The sequence below is a fragment of the Microcebus murinus genome, chromosome 6, assembly GCF_040939455.1.
Source record: "Microcebus murinus isolate Inina chromosome 6, M.murinus_Inina_mat1.0, whole genome shotgun sequence".
Lineage (NCBI taxonomy): Eukaryota > Metazoa > Chordata > Mammalia > Primates > Cheirogaleidae > Microcebus > Microcebus murinus.
Window position 1 is genome coordinate 15,345,062 of NC_134109.1, and position 18,558 is coordinate 15,363,619.

At 33.3% G+C, this 18,558-nt stretch overlaps 1 protein-coding gene across 3 annotated transcripts in view; it reads left to right on the top strand.

The window, feature by feature from the left end:
* The window catches only part of EML5 (EMAP like 5), a 149,560-nt gene that overhangs the window by 22,982 nt on the left and 108,020 nt on the right, over positions 1-18,558 (top strand). For all 3 annotated transcript variants that reach the window (XR_012919686.1, XM_012773990.3, XM_076003788.1), the window contains exons 3-7: positions 4,080-4,178; positions 6,331-6,399; positions 10,021-10,206; positions 11,606-11,741; positions 13,210-13,411. Coding sequence is in view for 2 of the 3 variants with exons in the window: in XM_012773990.3 (XP_012629444.1) it covers positions 4,080-4,178; positions 6,331-6,399; positions 10,021-10,206; positions 11,606-11,741; positions 13,210-13,411 (692 nt within the window). In the remaining variant the exon portion in view is untranslated. The remainder of the gene's footprint in view (positions 1-4,079; positions 4,179-6,330; positions 6,400-10,020; positions 10,207-11,605; positions 11,742-13,209; positions 13,412-18,558) is intronic.

An 18,558-nucleotide genomic window follows, 5' to 3' on the forward strand; every position in this document is an offset into this window, starting at 1 on the left:
TCTATAGATATTCTATATTTAATATTTAAAATTGAATTCTGTCTTTATTCTAACTCTATCAAAAACCAAAACCAACTGTTTCTCCTGGCTTCGGACCTACCTCTCCAGCCTTGTCTCTTGACACTTCCAGGTTGGCACTCCTCCCTTTAGCCATGTTGAATCACTGGCACTTTCTCAAAAGCACCATGATCTCTGTAATCTTGAGGTCTCTTGGTCTCAAATGCACTTTCTTTTTTTTTTTTTTTTTTTTGAGACAGAGTCTCACTTGTTGCCCAGGCTAGTGTGAGAGCCGTGGCGTCAGCCTAGCTCACAGCAACCTCAAACTCCTGGGCTCAAGCAATCCTCCTGCCTCAGCCTCCCCAGTAGCTGGGACTACAGGCATGCGCCACCATGCCCGGCTAATTTTTTCTATATATATTAGGTGGCCAATTAATTTCTATTTCTAGTAGAGACGAGGTCTCGCTCTTGCTCAGGCTGGTCTCGAACTCCTGACCTCGAGCAATCCGCCCGTCTCGGCCTCCCAGAGAGCTAGGATTACAGGCGTGAGCCACCGCGCCCGGCCTTCAAATGCACTTTCTATATAACATTAACCATATGTTAATATTCTTACTTCTTTAATTATGTATATTTGTGTGTTAATTTTCATATTACCCCATTAAGTGCTTTTATTTATCCCCATTGAATAGGTGAGGAAAGTAAGGCACATAAAGGCTAAATAACTGCCCAGTCATCCAGCTAGTAAAAAATGGTGTTCACACCTAGGCAATTTGATACCAGAATCTATGCTCTAAACTACAGTTTGGTAAACTTTCTATAACAAATGAGATAGTAAAAATTTAAGCTTTGTGTGCGGTATGGTCTTTGTTGTAGCTACTTAGCTCTGCACTGTAGTGTGAAAACAAAGCATGAAAGAATGGCTGTGTCTGTATTCCAGTAAAACTTTATTTACAAAAACAGGGTGAAAGGAGGATTTGGCTTGAGAGTTGTAGTTTGCTGACCCCTGTTCTAAACCAGTACTTTTCAAAGTGTGTGTTGTGGGTTGTTCCTCACGTTTTTCTTGTGATTTCTTCTTTGACCCTTCAGTAACGTAGAATTATATTGTTAATTTCTCAAATATTTGGGGGATTTTCTGGATAACTTTCTGTTATTGTAATTTAATTCTGTTTTTGTCAGAAGGACATTCTCTGTATTGAATGAACTCCATCTTGGTCAAGAGGACTCCAGAAATACCCTAAAGTTGGGTTGCTGGCCAGGAGGTCAAACATGCTTCTTCATGCTTCCTTCCATTCTTGGAGATTTGTAACTCATTAACAGGCCTAAAGCTATTCAAGACAAAGCTTAAATCACATCTGCAGGTCATCAATTTACTTAACAGATTACTTGAGTTCTTAATTTAAAACATTCCAAGCCTTTAGACAAAGTTTCATTTTCTTAACCAATTATAAATGAAAGAATCTTTAAAGCCACCTATAACCTGTAATTTCCTGCTTTGAGATGTCCTGCTTTTTTGGTCCAAACCAATGTATGCCTTACATTACATGTAATTCCTGTCTCTCTGAAATGTATAGAACCAAACTAACTCAACCACAGAGAAACAACTTGCTCATGGCTTCTTGGGTGTGGCTCTCTGGGCCATGGTCACACATATTTGGCTCAGAATAAGTCTTTTTAAATTATTTTACAGAGTTTGGGTTACTTTTTGTTGACATTAGACTACTTGATATTTTCCTAAAGGTTACTGAGGCTTTTGTTAATTCTTTTTTCCTTTTTTATCTATGCTTTATTTTGGATGGTTTCTGTTGCTGTGTCATCAAGCTCATTTATCTTTTCATCATTGTTTAAGCTACTGCTAATCTTTTGGAGCAAATTTTCATTTCAAATAATGTACATTTGTTTTTATAAGTTTTCTATGTTCTTCATTTATATCTGTATTTTTTTATTCTTTGTATTTAAAAAAATCTTGTGCATGTTGAAGATGTTCATTTTAATAGCTAATGTATTCTAATTTTAATCATCTCTGTAATTCCTGTGTCTGTTTTTATTGACTGATTTTTCCCTGGTTTTGGGTCACATTTTTGTATTTCTTCACATGCCAGTACTTTTTTAAATGGATGCTCGACATTATGTATGTTACATTTTGAATGCTGGATTTTATTGTGTCCTTGTAAAGCATTTGGAAATTATTCTGGCAGGTAGTTAAGTTCCTTATGGATCAATTTGATCCTTGTCAAAAGCTGGCTTTCAAGCTTTTGTGGGGCAGGGCTAGAGTAGCTTTTTCTCTGTGGCTACTGGTTTAAGTCCCTACTAAGATGTGATACCCTTCTGATATTCCTAGAGAATACCCAGTGAGTTCAAAGAGATATCTGTATTCTGGATGTTGGGAATTTGAGTGATTCCTGACCCTTTGTGATCTCTGAGAATCGTTTGCCTTTAGTTTTCCAGTAACTGTCGTTTTTCTAGAATTTCTTCTTTGGCCTATGGATTTTACCCTATACATACAAAAATTGGTGTTCTCCAGTCTGACCTATCTGTATATTTTCTGGATCTCTTTCTCTGCTTTGCAAATTCTAGCCATCTTGGCTTGTCTTAACTCCAGGTTCTGTCTTCTCAAATCATCAAGGCTCTATTTCAATTACACTTTTATGTGACATAGTCTGGAAATTGCCCCTAAGATGAAAGCTTGGGTGATTGCAGCACTTACATTGTTTGATTCCTACTCTTTCAGGGTTCACAATGCTTCAGTTCCTGTTACAAATATCTGAAAACATTTATTTCATGTATTTTATACAGTTTTCAGTTGTTTATGGCAGAGGGACAAGTTAAGACCCTGATATCCTTCTTGTAAGTCCATCTTTTATGTTTTTTAATCTCATATTTTCTATCTCACTGTCTCCTCTTTTCAACTCTTTTCATCTCCCTCTAATCTGCTATTTAACTGTTCCATTGAATTTTAAATATCATTTACTTCATTTTTCATTTCTGGAGGTTCTATTTGCTTCTTTAGATCTCCTTGGATACTTTTTATAGTTTCATATTTTTTGCTCATATGCAGATATTTTGAATCCTTCATTTTATTTCTCTACTCACATTAAGCTTATTTTATATTGTTTACCTGATAATCCCAAAATCTGATATTTTTTGCAAGGCTGATTTCGCTGTTCACTGATATCTCACTCTTGGTCTCTTATTTCCTTGTGTTTGTGGGGAGTGGTTTATTTTTATTTTTTATTTTAAGCTTATTTTTATTGAGTTGCTACCTAGAGGAGTTTCTGTGAGGGATGAATTGAAGTTGCAGTACTTCATGTGGGATTTATATTTGCTTAGGCAACATTGTTGAAGTTGTGTAAAGACCCAACCAATCCTTAGGACCACTCTGGATGAAATTTCCACCTGAGGGATTCATGATTAATGTGAATTTAGGTCATACATGTGAAGGCTGCTTGTGGTTACAAATGTTCAAGGTTTTTTCCTCCCTCTTCGTGTATTGCTGCACCTTCTTTAAAAAGAAGTTATTTCTTGTCTCTTACTCTGAGGGATTCAGTGCTTTAGTCAGAGGCCTACAATTCCAATCTCCACCTTAGGTAGGCCCTAGACTTTATCTCCTAGTCCTCTTCAGCCTATAGCACAAAAATCAGGAGCAACAGGATTCATCTGATGCCTTTAGTGTCCAGTAGATGTTGGTACTCTCCTACCCTCCAGGATTCCCACTGGAAATCACTTTGGTTTTGTTCTTAGATTTCTTAATTCTTTGACAGCTCAGCAGTACATTTAAAAATATTATTTTACATTTTATCTAGTATTTTTAGTTTTTGGCAGGAGACATGTTTAGAATATTTTGTCAATCCTGTTAGAAATGGAAGTTTCTCTTCTTTTTCATAATGTGAAGAACTATACATATGTGCAGATATTAGTAAGATGAAATATATACAACCTTTCTTTATGAGGTCTATAAAATATAGATGTGTAAATTTTGATATTTGTAAAACCCGTGAGTGGAATTTATTTGCCATTTATAATTTGGTTCCTCTTTGATTTATTTGCCTTTTTATTCCTTCCTGGACTTCTTGGACATAATTCAGCGCTTGGTTTCAGTTGGACTTGATTCAAAGAATGCAGTTTGTGTTTGGGATTGGAAAAGGGGAAAAATGTTGTCTATGGCTCCTGGTCACACAGATAGAGTAAGTATTCCGTTTTGGGATTTCTAATGAGTACCGGTTGGGAAAAAAGCTGAAGACAGTTTAGGGGATTTTATTAATATTCTTCTGTATTTTCTTATTGCCAGATAGGTCATATATAATTAAAATTTTCGATTTATAAAAATTTATATAATTATAAAAACCCATAACGTTTTAGAGTACACAGGTATTGTAGGACTTGGAAGCAGGATTCAGTAGGAATAGTGTTAACAGAAAATTTTTAACCCTGTGTTTGCTTCAGTAAACAAAATATACATTTTTTCTGACTTTTTTTCTTTTTAAAATAGTTTTATTGAAATATATTGGTATAAAAAGGACTGCACATATGTAATGTGTACTGTTTGATAAGTTTGGACATATGCAGATACCCATTCAAATCTCAATTCTAAAGATGAGTGGTTTGAGCCTAGAGTCTGTTTAGTTTGGTTTATCACTAATTTGTTATATATTATGTATTATAGTTAAGGAGAAAAATTATGTTGTTTGTGTGAATTTAAAATTATATGTTACTATTAAATTTTTTAGAGACCTAACAGTTTTTGCTTTGATAAAAGATTTTACTAAAATTTGAATTGTTGAAATATATATTCCTTTGTTGAATATATACTCCTACTGTTGAAATATATACTCCTAGTTGCATAAGAGTAATATGAAGAATACCTTGTAGCCAGCTCTTTAATTATTGTACTATTTTTATAAACAGATCAAAATTTTTTTATATACTCTTAAAAATATCTAATTTTTTTCTGTATTTAGTAAAATCCTAAACTGAACTAGCACAGAGACCTGGTTAATAATTCTATTTTGTGGGACTCTAAAAATCTATAAAAGTTGCATAGAAAATTTTGTATTTGCATTTTGGAGAATATAGTTGGTTTTCAGCAGATTCTCAAAGGGGCCTATTACACATACACAATTTAGATAATTATTAAAATGTTAGGTATATTTTATGGACAGATGTGCCTTCTGACTTACTTAGAGCAAAGCATTTTATACATTAGTACTTTGGATTTAGTAAACAGACCAATTAATATAAAAAATGATACTGTCAGTGGAATATTGAAAAGCGTTTTTGTGGTTAGTATTTTAAAGTAGAATTGATGTTTTTTTCATATAATCTATATTAGGCGTACTCAAACTACGGCCCGCAGGCCACATGCGGTGTTTTTGCCCGTTTGTTTTTTTACTTCAAAATAAGATATGTGCAGTGTGCATAGGAATTTGTTCATAGTTTTTTTAAACTATAGTTCGGCCCTCCAACGGTGTGAGGGACAGTAAACTGGCCCCCTGTTTAAAAAGTTTGAGGACCCATGATCTATGTTATGATGAATTGCTAAACATTATCCTTATAAGATGTATTCTTTTTTCATTATCACTGAAGAGTATCACTTTGTAAATTTTTAGAGGTACTAGTAGTAAACCTAAAAAGTGAAAAGTAAACCTTAGATTGCTTAGATTTCAGAGAAACATGGTGAGAACTGCTGGAGAGTAGAATAAATGAATTGTTTTTCAAATGTTAGTGTTTTTCATTTATTGTTTACTTACATGTTTCTAATACATATTTTATTTCATCTGGGTTTTTTACTTGTTTGCTTTTGTAACAAAATGGTTTGTATGTATTTAGAATTTATGAGATTTTAGAAAAGAACAAGGCCTGGGAATCCTCAAAATTTAAGTACATGTTAACTTTGTTTGACATATAAAGAGTAAGAAAGCTTCAAAAGATTGCTGTAAAATCAACATTTCAATCCTTTAAGTAGTTCTGTGTGATAGAAAGCTATAAAAATGTTTCTTATTTCTAGCTATATAAGGATTAAATTCCATTCAGAATTTCTCCTCTGTAGAAATTATGTAGATACCTACTTCATGCCCTAGTTCTGTTGAACTATTCTTTTTTAGTTTATGGACCAAAGTTTTTTTAAAAATTAAAAATAAATAGAGATGTTAAATTTTACTCTAATACTTTATGAAGTTCATAGAAACTAAAATATAAGATTTTGAAGTGTGGGATTCTGATTATTATTTATTGAGGAGTATTATGTTATTTGATAGCTAGAAGTTTGGGCCATTTGGACAGCATTCTTAAATGATTCTAGAAATAAGTATTTTAACCATGAATCTGATTTGTTTGCAGATATTTGATATTTCTTGGGATTTGTACCAGCCAAATAAACTTGTCAGCTGTGGTGTAAAACATATCAAGGTACTAGAAGGGTCTTGCTTTATAATAGCCATGTTTAGTTTTCTGCCACTAAATACATATCACATTATTAACAAATTAGGGTAGTTTTAGAATTTTGACAGTACTTATTTTTTAAATGTCAGTGTTTTTAATGTTATTACATTAAATCTAACAAATATTTATTGTGTAGTTACTTGATGACACTGTTAAGGAATATGTATGAATAAGGAATCAATAAACCACTCTCCATAAAGGAATTTATGGTCAAGTGAGGTAGGATTTACTATGTTCATCTTGTTTCTTCATATTTCACTTACAAAGTAAAATGTAAGAATAGGACACCAAGTAAACCAAGAATTTTTTATTCATAGTGGTAGAATGGTGTGGTCAAAGCAACGTGAACAAAGTTGCCTTTGCCACTTGTTAGCTGTTTAACCTGGGATGAGTCATTTAACCTCTGAGCTTTTTTCACATCTTAAAAGTGTGACTGCTGTTGCTATCCTCACAGAGTTGATAATTAAATAAGGCAGTATTTGTTCAAGTGCTTGTCATAGTACCTAGCACATGGTTACCTTTCTGAAAGTGTTACCTTTTCCTTTTTCTATATCTGGTCCCTGATTTGACCTTAGCCTTGATAGGCACTACTTACTTTGCTTATGAAAGCTCTGGGTTTTGTTTTGTAATTATAGTTTGGGTTTTGAAGCCCATAAAGTCAGTGGTGATACTCATTCCTATGTTTATGGTTACTTTTAAATCACTGGTGCAAATTAGAAATACTCTCTTTTCTTCCACTGCCTGTTATAACAGTTCCTGGTAATAGTTAATTCCTAGGGAGTAAGATTCTGTTTTCACATTCTTTCTTTTTATATGCTTGCCTCCATCCTCATTTTCTCCAATGCATCTTTTTTTTTTTTTCTTTATTTATTCTTACACAACTGCAGCTAAGGGATCTCCAATGCATCTTTAACTGCTGCTGCAATTCTGGTTTTGATATTCTGGTATTGATTTGATTGATGGATAGTATTAAATCTTTAAATTTTTTTTTTTTTTTTTTTTTTTTGAGACAGAGTCTCGCTTTGTTGTCCAGGCTAGAGTGAGTGCCGTGGCGTCAGCCTAGCTCACAGCAACCTCAAACTCCTGGGCTGCAGTGATCCTTCTGCCTCAGCCTCCCGAGTAGCTGGGACTACAGGCATGCGCCACCATGCCCGGCTAATTTTTTCTATATATATCAGTTGGCCAATTAATTTCTTTCTATTTATAGTAGAGACGGGGTCTCGCTCTTGCTCAGGCTGGTTTTGAACTCCTGACCTTGAGCAATCCGCCCGCCTCGGCCTCCCAAGAGCTAGGATTACAGGCGTGAGCCACAGCGCCCGGCCAAAATCTTTAAATTTTTGACAACAGCAAAGGCTATATACTTTAAGGCTTTAAGGCACATGATGTAAGCACTCTGAAGATAGTTTTGTCTTGATCATCTTGGATGAACAAGATGATGTTTGATACAGTACTTAACATATATTAAGTGCTTAATAAATGACTGGAAAATTGTGAATAAAGAGATCTTACTGCTCTTTTATATTGTAAATAAAGCTAAAAGTTCCATGTGCAAGTTTTTTAAAAGCTCACTTGCTCAATGAAACTAAACAAACTATATTTTTAGTATGAGTTTCATTTCCTTTCCTTTGGTAGAGGCAATGAATAGTATGGTAGTTCTCCTTGTAGGCAATACATGTGAGGAAACTAAGTCCCAGAGATGATCTACAACTGCACTGTCCAGTAGAGTAGGCATTAGTCACATGAAGCTATTTAAACATAAATTAGTTAGAATTAAATAAAAATTTAAAATTCATTTCTTGAGTCACACTAGCAGCCACACTTCAAATGCTCAAGAGCCACATGTATCTACTGGTTACTATTATATATTGAAAAGCATATGCATATATATATAACATTTTCTTTTTTTCTTTTTTTTCGAGTCAGCGTCTCACTCTGTTGCCTGGGCTAGAGTGCCGTGGCATCAACCTAGCTCACAGCAACCTCAAACTACTGGGCTCAAGCAATCCTTCTGCCTCAGCCTCCTAAGTAGCTGGGACTACAGGCATGCGCCACCATACCCAGCTAATTTTTTCTATATATTTTTAGTTGTCCAATTAATTTCTTTCTATTTTTAGTAGAGACAGGCTCTCACTCTTGCACAGGTTGGTTTCGAACTCCTGACCTTGAGCAATCCTCCTGCCCCAGCCTCCCAGAGTGCTAGGCTTACAGGTGTGAGCCACCGTGCCTGGCCCATATAAAACATTTTCATCATCACTGAAAGTTCAGTTGGACAGTACTAATCTGGATTCTGGAACAATGATTCTTAACCCTTGCAGAGCATCAAAATCATTTGGATACCTGTGCTTCACTCTTCAGAGATTCTGTCTTAATTTGTCTCAGTTGTGGGCCCAGGCATCCTGTTTTATAATTTCCCCAGGTGATTCCAATGTGAAGGCAATAGTGGGAATCACTGATCTAGTAGAAGATAATAGATTCAAATTGAGACTTACTGAAAGAAAGAGAACCAACTATTCTTATGCATAGAAATTATGGAGCTTTTAAGTTTAAAAATAATAAAGTTTTATTCATGAAGGCAGTCATTAGCTATTTGAATGGATAACATAATTTTTAGTTCTTTGAGGCTTTAGGTTTTAATATGAGTATATAATAGTAATAAGTGATATTACTTTAAATGATAATTTACTACTTAAAAAGTTAAATTTATTCTCTGGGCCTAATTTCTTCATGCAGAACTATTTAATGAATATAGCCCTACCCTGCCCCATTTTTTAACTTATTTTTTATATTTTAGAGATGAGGTCTCACTATGTTCAGGCTAAACTGCAGTGGCTATTCACAGGCATGTTCATAGCGCACTGCAGCCTTGAACTCCTGGCCTTAAGTGATCCTCCCACCTCAGGCTCCAGGATAGCTGAATCCATAGGCTGGTGCCACTGTGCCTGCCCCCCCCCCCCCCGCCTGCTTCTTTTAAATTCCTCTCTGCAAACTATGAAAAGTTACCTGCATCCACACAACAGAGCAAAAAAAGATTCATGTTTTATTTATCTGTCTTCTCCAAAGAATAAACAAATCATTCCACATGGGCATCTATCTTATTTTTAAGCCTTATAAGCAAAGGAATTGCTCAGCTTTGAAAATATCAACAAGAGCAACATACTAATACATATATTTTTTCTGTCTTTACTGTTTGCATCAGATATTGAACGTTAGATTTGGTCCTTTTTCCTATTAGTCTATGGTGTCTTATCTTCATTTTCATTGCTAACCCATTCCCAATTTTTTTTACCTAAGTTTCACATAGATTTTTTTTTTCTCAGAAACCTAAGGAAAGCATAGCATATTCTTAAATAATCTAGTTCAACCCCATTATTCTTACAGATAAGGATTGAAACCAGTGACTTATCTGCTATAACATAGCTTTTGACAACACTAGGATGAGGATATGAACATTGAATACTATTGTATCATAAAGCAATTTCTTAGGTAATTTCTAGTCTGCTGCTCTAATATAGCATCAAAGCATTAGAAATATTTTACTTTATTTTATAAGCATCCTTTGGTAATTTAATTATACTATGTACTTTTTAGTTCTGGAGTTTGTGTGGAAATGCTCTGACCCCAAAACGAGGTGTCTTTGGTAAGACGGGTGACCTTCAGACAATATTGTGCCTAGCCTGTGCAAGGGATGAATTAACATATTCTGGAGCACTCAATGGGGATATATATGTTTGGAAAGGAATCAATCTTATACGAACAATACAAGGAGCCCATACTGTAAGTATATTTAAATATTTTAAACACTTTTACATGTTAACTACTTAGCCTTCCTATCTTAAAACAACAGACTGCATAATATGGTGTATTGTTTCTAATCAGTTGAGTTACTTGAAAAATCCTGTTCTAACTGAATTCCTTTGTCTATTTGTTTTCAAGATTTCAATTTGTTTCAAGATTTCCTGTTCTAATTGAATTCCTTTGTCTATTTGTTTTCAAGATTTCAATGACACATTATATAATTAGACACGTGGAATTTTATTAAACTAGTATAATTTGTATGTTATTAAAACCATTGCTTTAGTATGGTTTCTTTCTTAAAATAGTGTTAAAGAAAAGCTTATTGACTGCAATATAAAAGTATTCTAGATCAGTCAGAGTAGAATAAAGCTTGTGCTCTTGAAGCTAACTTACCAGAGGGAAACTTGGGTACAGTTCTAGAAAAAAATAACTTAAAAAATAAACATTGATTCCTTGAGTGGCAAAAGGCTTTAATTTTTGTACTTAACAAGATTTTCATATGAATAAGTTATTAAATCATAAAAATGAATCTGTTGTTAAAATTTTTAGTGTTTTTTGATCTGAGCTCTTTAACAGTTGGGTCTACCTCCTCAAGGGAAAGGAGATAGCACAGAGCTGCCACATTGTTAACAATGGGATCTTCAAGTAGAAAAATCTTGAATATATTAATATTATAGAACTACTTATAACAAAACTTACTTTAGGCAAAATGCCTGAAGACCAAAGATACCAGATTTTTTTCCACAAAAGCTGTGGCAATTCTTATTCACACCATCAGTATATACAAATACTAGTTTCCTCATATTTATCAGCACGGAATGTAACCAGTGTTTTAAATTTTTGCTGCTCATCTTCTGGGTGAAAAATAATAACTTTGTTTTTTACATTTAGAATTTTAAGTCTATCATTCATTTTTACATATGGTATAGGGTTTAAATTTATCTTCCTGTATGTTACGTCCATATCATTAAATACCACATTGTTTATATATAGTTGTCCCTTAGCATCCTCAGGGAATTGGTTCTAGGCCTCTCCATATCTGTGCATACTCAAGTCCTGCAGTGGTCCTCTTTGTTCTTGGGTTTTGCATCCCTTGAATAGTATTTGCATTTGTGTTTGGTTTCCGATGCAGAACCTGCAAATACGGAGGGCCTGCTGTATTTATTGAAAAAAATCCACATGTATCTGGACCTGTATAGTTCAAACCCATGTTGTTCAAGGTTCAACTATGTTAAGTTTCTATGGATTTATTTCTACATTTTCTTTTGTGTTTTTTGATGTATTTGTTTGTTCTTATGTCATACCAAATTATTAAGTGGGTTTCTACCTTCATAAAGGTAGAAATTTAATTATTTTATTATTTTATTTCTTCTTCTAGGCGGGAATTTTTAGCATGAATGCTTGCGAGGAAGGCTTTGCTACTGGTGGCAGAGATGGCTGTATTCGTCTTTGGGATTTAACTTTTAAACCAATTACTGTGATTGATCTCAGGGAAACAGACCAGGGATACAAAGGTAATAACAAAACAAATGTCTCATTACTAAGCAAACTCCAAATATACCAAAGACTGTCTTTCAGGGCCGGGTGCGGTGGCTCACGCCTGTAATCCTAGCTCTTGGGAGGCCGAGGTGGGCGGATTGCTCAAGGTCAGGAGTTCAAAACCAAAGACTGTCTTTCTCTTTCAGTAAATATAAATGTATGTTTTTAAAATAAGACTTACATTTGCCTCTTCACACTGTATACATTTAATTGAAATCCTTCTATTAAGGAGAAATTTTACCTATAGTGTGTTTAAATTCACTTTTATGAGAAAGATTCTTTTATATGCCCAATGCCTGTTATAATGGATCCAACAGAGAGATGTGACAGGCATTTACTTTGGTAACCTTGGATTTTGAAAGTAATTTTACTATTAGAATGCTAAATATAATTATTTGGCAAATAAACTATTGTAAATAAAGTATGTTGGGATTTGGGGAGACTTTTGTTCAGGTTGATTGATGTGTTTTTCCTTCATACAAATTTGACAGCAATTGGGGGATTTTAAAAATTTGATGAAAGACAGAATCTTTCACCACAAAAATGAACATATTCACTAGTGTGGTATTGTATTACAGGAGTAGGAATGGGACTCACACAGGCCTGTATTTAAACAATATGCTAGTCACTTAGGAGGTATGTAACCTTAGGCTAGTAATTTAGCCTTATCAGTAAATTGAGGATAATAAGAATAAATATCTTATAAGAATAAATGAGTTAATATATATAAAATGTTTAGAAGAATGTCTGGCACATGATAGGCTTGTAAATGTTAACTTAATCTATTTCATTCATTTTGCTGAGCATTATTATACTTTAAAGCGTACAAAATAATGTGATACATATCTTATTTGATCCTCACAAGAACATTGTAGGGTTCATGGTATCTTTATGTTGGCCATGTAATACAGATGAAAAAACTGAGCAAAACAATAACTTTTATAAGATTACGAAAGGGATTGTGAAATTTGCTGAAAATTAAAATTTTGTCTTCTTAATGATTTTATGAACAGATTAAAGAAATGAAATGTAGACAAGTGAAAAGCCAGATTAGTATGAGAGAAAAATAATACAAAACAATTTTATAAAAGTAATTTACTTATTGAGTGATTACTTATTGAATTATTCAGACTGTAAATGTTATAAGAGTTTGGCTGAGAAAATAGTTAGACTGGAGTTGTCTAGTCTGAAGTTGGAGTTGTCAAACAAGGAAAAAGGAAGAAGAGTGCATGTCTTGAAGAATAGGTAGAAGTTAGGTATATAAAAGGAGAGAAATATCATTCCACATAGAAAACAATATGGACAATTGAAGAAGATGTTAGTATGGATCAAGGACTTGCACATTCTATCTCATGTCAAAGGTATAAAAATTAACTTAAATTTAGGAAGGTAGCCATCATATTATTATAGCATTGGCATTTAATACAGTTTACTTTTTACTAGGTTTGTCTGTGAGAAGTGTTTGTTGGCGAGGTGACCACATTCTAGTTGGAACACAGGACAGTGAAATTTTTGAAATTGTGGTACAAGAAAGAAATAAACCTTTCCTAATTATGCAAGGTCACTGTGAAGGTGAACTTTGGGCACTTGCTATCCATCCTACTAAACCTTTGGCTGTGACTGGAAGTGATGATCGTTCGGTCAGGTAAGCAAATTATAAGGCAATTACATAGACTGGAATTTGTCCTTAGATAAACATAAAGAAAACTTTAAAAAATTTTAGATTTAAATTTTATCAGTTCATGGTATAACAAATGAACATGGTTAATAGGCATTTAGAATTAACAAAATTAGCAACTATTAATATTTTGTTTTTTCTCTGAAAAATATATGATGTGGAATTTGTTTCTTGTCAATGTTCAGAGCTGCCTCTTTTTTATTTAATAACAGTGATATAATATTTCACTGGATATACTGTAATATTTCATGGATATACTGTAATTTAGTCAACTAATCCATTGTTGATAGAAAATTAGGTTCTTCCAGTTTTTTTTTTTTTTTTTTTTTTTTTTTGAGACAGAGTCTCGCTTTCTTGCCTAGGCTAGAGGGAGTGCCGTGGCGTCAGCCTAGCTCACAGCAACCTCAATCTCCTGGGCTCAAGCAATCCTGCTGTCTCAGCCTCCCGAGTTGCTGGGACTACAGGCACGAGCCACCATGCCCGGCTAATTTTATATATATATATATATATTAGTTGGCCAATTAATTTCTTTCTATTTTTATAGTAGAGACGGGGTCTCGCTCAGGCTGGTTTTGAACTCCTGACCTTGAGCAATCCGCCCGCCTCGGCCTCCCAGAGTGCTAGGATTACAAGCGTGAGCCACCGCGCCCGGCCCCAGTTTTATGATTTAGTAAATACAATGCTTACAATGAATATCATCAAAATGTCTTATAGTACATGTGTAAATATCAATATCTTTATGATAAATACTTAGTGTTCAAAGGATATATGCATTTTGAATTTTGATATTGTTTTACACAGAGGCAGCAACAATTAATATTAATATATGACAGTGCCTATTTTCTCATACCTTTGCCAGTGCTAATTATTACCCTAACAGGTGAAAACTTATATCTTGTTATGTTTTGAAAATATATATTTCTATCATATTGAGGACTGACTGTTGAGTATGTTTTTGTGTGTTTAGAGTATACTTGTATTTCCTTTTGTTGATCTAAGCTCTTTGCCTATTTTCTATTAGTTCATTGGTCTTTTTATCTAATTGATTTAAAATGGACTCTAATAATACCTGTCTACATATTAAAGAAATTAGTGGTTTGTCTATGACAGTGATTCTCAAAGTGTGGTTAGCATTACCTAGGAACCTGTAAGAAATGCAAATTCTCAGGCCTTTTCCAGGACCTAATACTAGAAATTCAGCAATTGTGATTTAACAAGCTTTCCAGGTGACTACAGTGTACACTAAACTTTGAGAACTTCTGGTCAATGGTAGGAGTTGAGATATTTTTTACTTGTCATTTGGTTTTTTCCCATTTCATCTGTAAATATTTTAGTTTGATCTTTAAAAGATAATGCTAAACATCACTATAATACTGTTACCATACAGCATTCCTTTAATATAATAAAATATCCAACCAGTATATATCTAATCCCTGATTGTCTCATAAAAAATTTTTATGGTTTCTTAGGATCCAAATAAAGTCTATATTGCAATTGTTAATGTGTCTTCAGTCTCTTTTATTCATTTTTTAACTATAATATTTCTATAAGAGAATTTCTTCTCATCAACTATTTGGTTATCCTGGGTACAATTTGTACAGAAAAGGCAGAAAAGTTCTTTCATTCTTTTGCTACATTTACTAGTTTTAAAAATAGTTTCCTAGAATCCTTTCTATGAACTGTCCACATTTCTTGGCATTTTTTCCTGTAGGGTTGTTGATCTTTTTCTCCTTTGTTTTTCATAGCTTTTTCTATATTATGGATATTTTGTTTTATATAGCTGCATTTATTAATATATTTATTCTTTTATGACTTATGATATTTTATAATAATCTTCAACAAAATCAATTTAAACTTTTTTCCAATATATTCTTCTAGTACGTAGTTGTTTTATTTTTTATGTTTAACTCCTAATATATGTAACATTTCCTTTAGTGTAAGGAGTGAGGTGGGGATCCACCTTAATTCTTTTCAAATAACTTCTGATTTTTTTTATGGTATGCTAATTAGTCATGCCATTTACTGTCATTGTGCCAGTCCATTTTATGTGGATGGGAGATGCCATAGCTCCGTATCTGTATGGAAGCTTGCTGTGGGGGCTGTGTTTTACTCATGTGCTTTGCTAGGAAATGTTTTATAGTTCTTTCATTGTAAAACTGCCATGACTAGTGGCTGCAAAGCTCCTGAAAAAAGGCCATTGGTGCTTTAAAAAGTAATTGCTCAGACTTTTGTTTCTGTTATTGATGGGAAATTTATTTGGAAAGAACTCTTCTAATAAAAACAACTAAAGATGCTGGTTAAAATGTAAATCGACTTAACAGCTTTAAATAACTGAAAAGAAAGTGAGGAACTGTTCAGCCAATTTGTGAAAGAAAATGGGAATTTAGGAGCATCAGTGGACCAAAGCCACTTTTGCCCGTAGGGTATTTTTCCATGGGTAAACTTTGAGATTTGTTTATCTTAGGGCACAAGGGATAGATAAGACAGAGGACCCACCAAAGGAGGTTAGTCCTACTAAAACTATAGATTAAGTTCCAAAAAAAAAAAATCTGCAGATGTGTGTGAGAATGGAGATCTACCTTCTTCTTTTAAGTTTTGGTAGCACTTTGATGTTAATCATTATCCAAACAGCATTAATTGTTGTACAAATGACTTTACCACAATATACGTTTCACGTATAAGTGCTGCTTTTGCTTTATAATTTTAGGCTGAATTCATTAGGAAACAGTATCAAGTCTGCAGTAAAAGCTAATTTCCAAAGTCATTTAGTGCTTAATAATAGTTGTTGATGGTAGTTCTGGTTCAGAAAAATTTCAGTTTTGGTTCTGAAATAAAATAATCACAATAAAACTTTACCATTGCTAAACTATTAAACTCCTGTGTTAGGATTTCAGCTTTTATTTCTGGCAAAAATTCACAGAACAGACAATGGTTAAATCCACAAGAGCAAGTGAAGTTTGCCATTAACACTGTTGGTTCAAAAACACATGGGAGAGTCAGATTTTTTTTTTGCAAAGTACCTGCTGAAAAATATAATACAGTGAATAATCACAGACTTTAAAACCTTACATTTTCACAATCTTCATAAATTTTTAAGCCATTTTTTCATGCATATTTTTTACCACCATCAGTTAGTTATAATTCATCTTAGTAGATTCCAGTTTAGGTTGTACTGAATTAGTGTTTTCTGAATGTTTTTGAAAATATTCTCACCTGAAGTTGTTCCATGCCCAGACTATTTATAGAAGTTAATTCTTCAGTCACTTCAAACTTGGCATTGATTTCTCAATAAACAACTGAGTAGTATCTGTAACATTTGTTGATTTAAGATTTGAGAAAAACCACCCAGAATTATTTATCTTGTATTTTAATTAATTATTGGTGGTGTTCCCAATACTCTCAACTCTTGGAGCAACTGTTCTTGCTGAAAAGTTAATTAGTCTTGAACGAGTCTATTTTTTCTGGACACATTTCTTTGGATTGCTGCTGCAATCCAAAATGATTTAGTTAGTTCATCACTAATAAATAGCTTTCTTTGCTTGACTAACAAATGAGCCACTCAGAAACTTCGTTTTGTTGCATCGTTGTTTTAATTTTTAAATTTGTGATAAAATTCTGTAGTGATGAGATACTCTGTTTTAAATTTTCTAATTTTTCTGACTATCACTTTCCTGTGGGTTGGAAATACTGTGATAAGTGCTTAGTCTGGTAATGTTTGTTTATATTTGTATTCATTTAGCACAGCTATAATGTCATTTCATAATAAACACTATGCTTTGCCATCTAATTCAGCAACAGTATAACCCATGTTATAAATATGCCTTAAAAATGTAACTTTTGAAGTCCAGTTTTCTCTTTTTCCTTTTGTTTCAACATGATGGGTATGCACCCATTATAAAAAAAAATAATAATGTGACCATATGGTAATAAACAGCACTTGAAATTCTATCAAGTTATGACTGTGTCACTGTGATTTTGTAGCATGCTGAGCAGTCCACAGTGATGTGAATGTACCATCTCTTTTGGGACATCGCAGCTCTGCCTCTGTAGTATGATACACAGACAATACATGAGTCATAGACAATAGTAAACAAATGAATATGCCTGTGTTTCCATATAATTTTATTTACCAACATTTAAAGCTGAATTTCAAATAATTTTCTTGTGTTTCAAAATTTTATTCTTTTAATTTGTTTTTCCCAACCATTTAGAAATTTAAAAACTATTCTTAGCTCTCAGACTGTACAAAAATAAGTAGCAGGCCTGGTTTGGTCCATAGGACATAGTTTGCTGACCCCTGTTGTAGAGCATAGAATAGGAAGTCTTCAGCAAATACCGTACTTAATGTTGAAATATCGAAAGTTTTCCTTTGAAATCAGGAAAAAGACAAAGCCCATTTTAACTATTCTATTCAGCTATAGACTAGAAGTCTTTGTCAGCACAGTAAGGCCAAAAAAGAAAAATCTTATTTTGCGTGTATATATGGAAAAATTAAACTCATTATATTTTATACTATATTTTATGTTTTTAATATTTGTTATATTCCCATTTTCTCTATGTATGGAAACTTTTGCAACACCCTGTAGAAAGAGAGATAGATTGGAAAGGAAGGAACAACTGTCATTCACAGTTTATTATATATGTGATATATACATATGTAAGTAGAAAAATCCAAAGGAAAATATAGATAAAGTATTGGAACTGAAAAGAAAATTTAGCAGATTTTCTGGATATAAAAATAATATACAAAAATCATTACTATAAAGCAGCAACAATTTTTTTTTTAAAAAAGGATATATTGTTATAAAAGCATTTAGAAAATCTTAGTTTTACTGATCTTTTCCTAATCTCTTGGGGTAGATGCCTATTCATTAAATTGTAGCCTTTTTAAAATTTTATAATACAGTCATCTCTTGGTACCTATGGGAAGATTGGCTCCAGGAAACCACCCTCCCAACAGAAAACAAAGTCTGTGATGTTCACGTCCCTTATATAAAATGGTATAATATTTGCATATAACCTACATACATCCTTCCATATACAGTTGACCCTTGAATAACATAGGTTTGAACTACACTGGTCCACTTATAGGCGATTTTTCTTCTTCCTCTGCT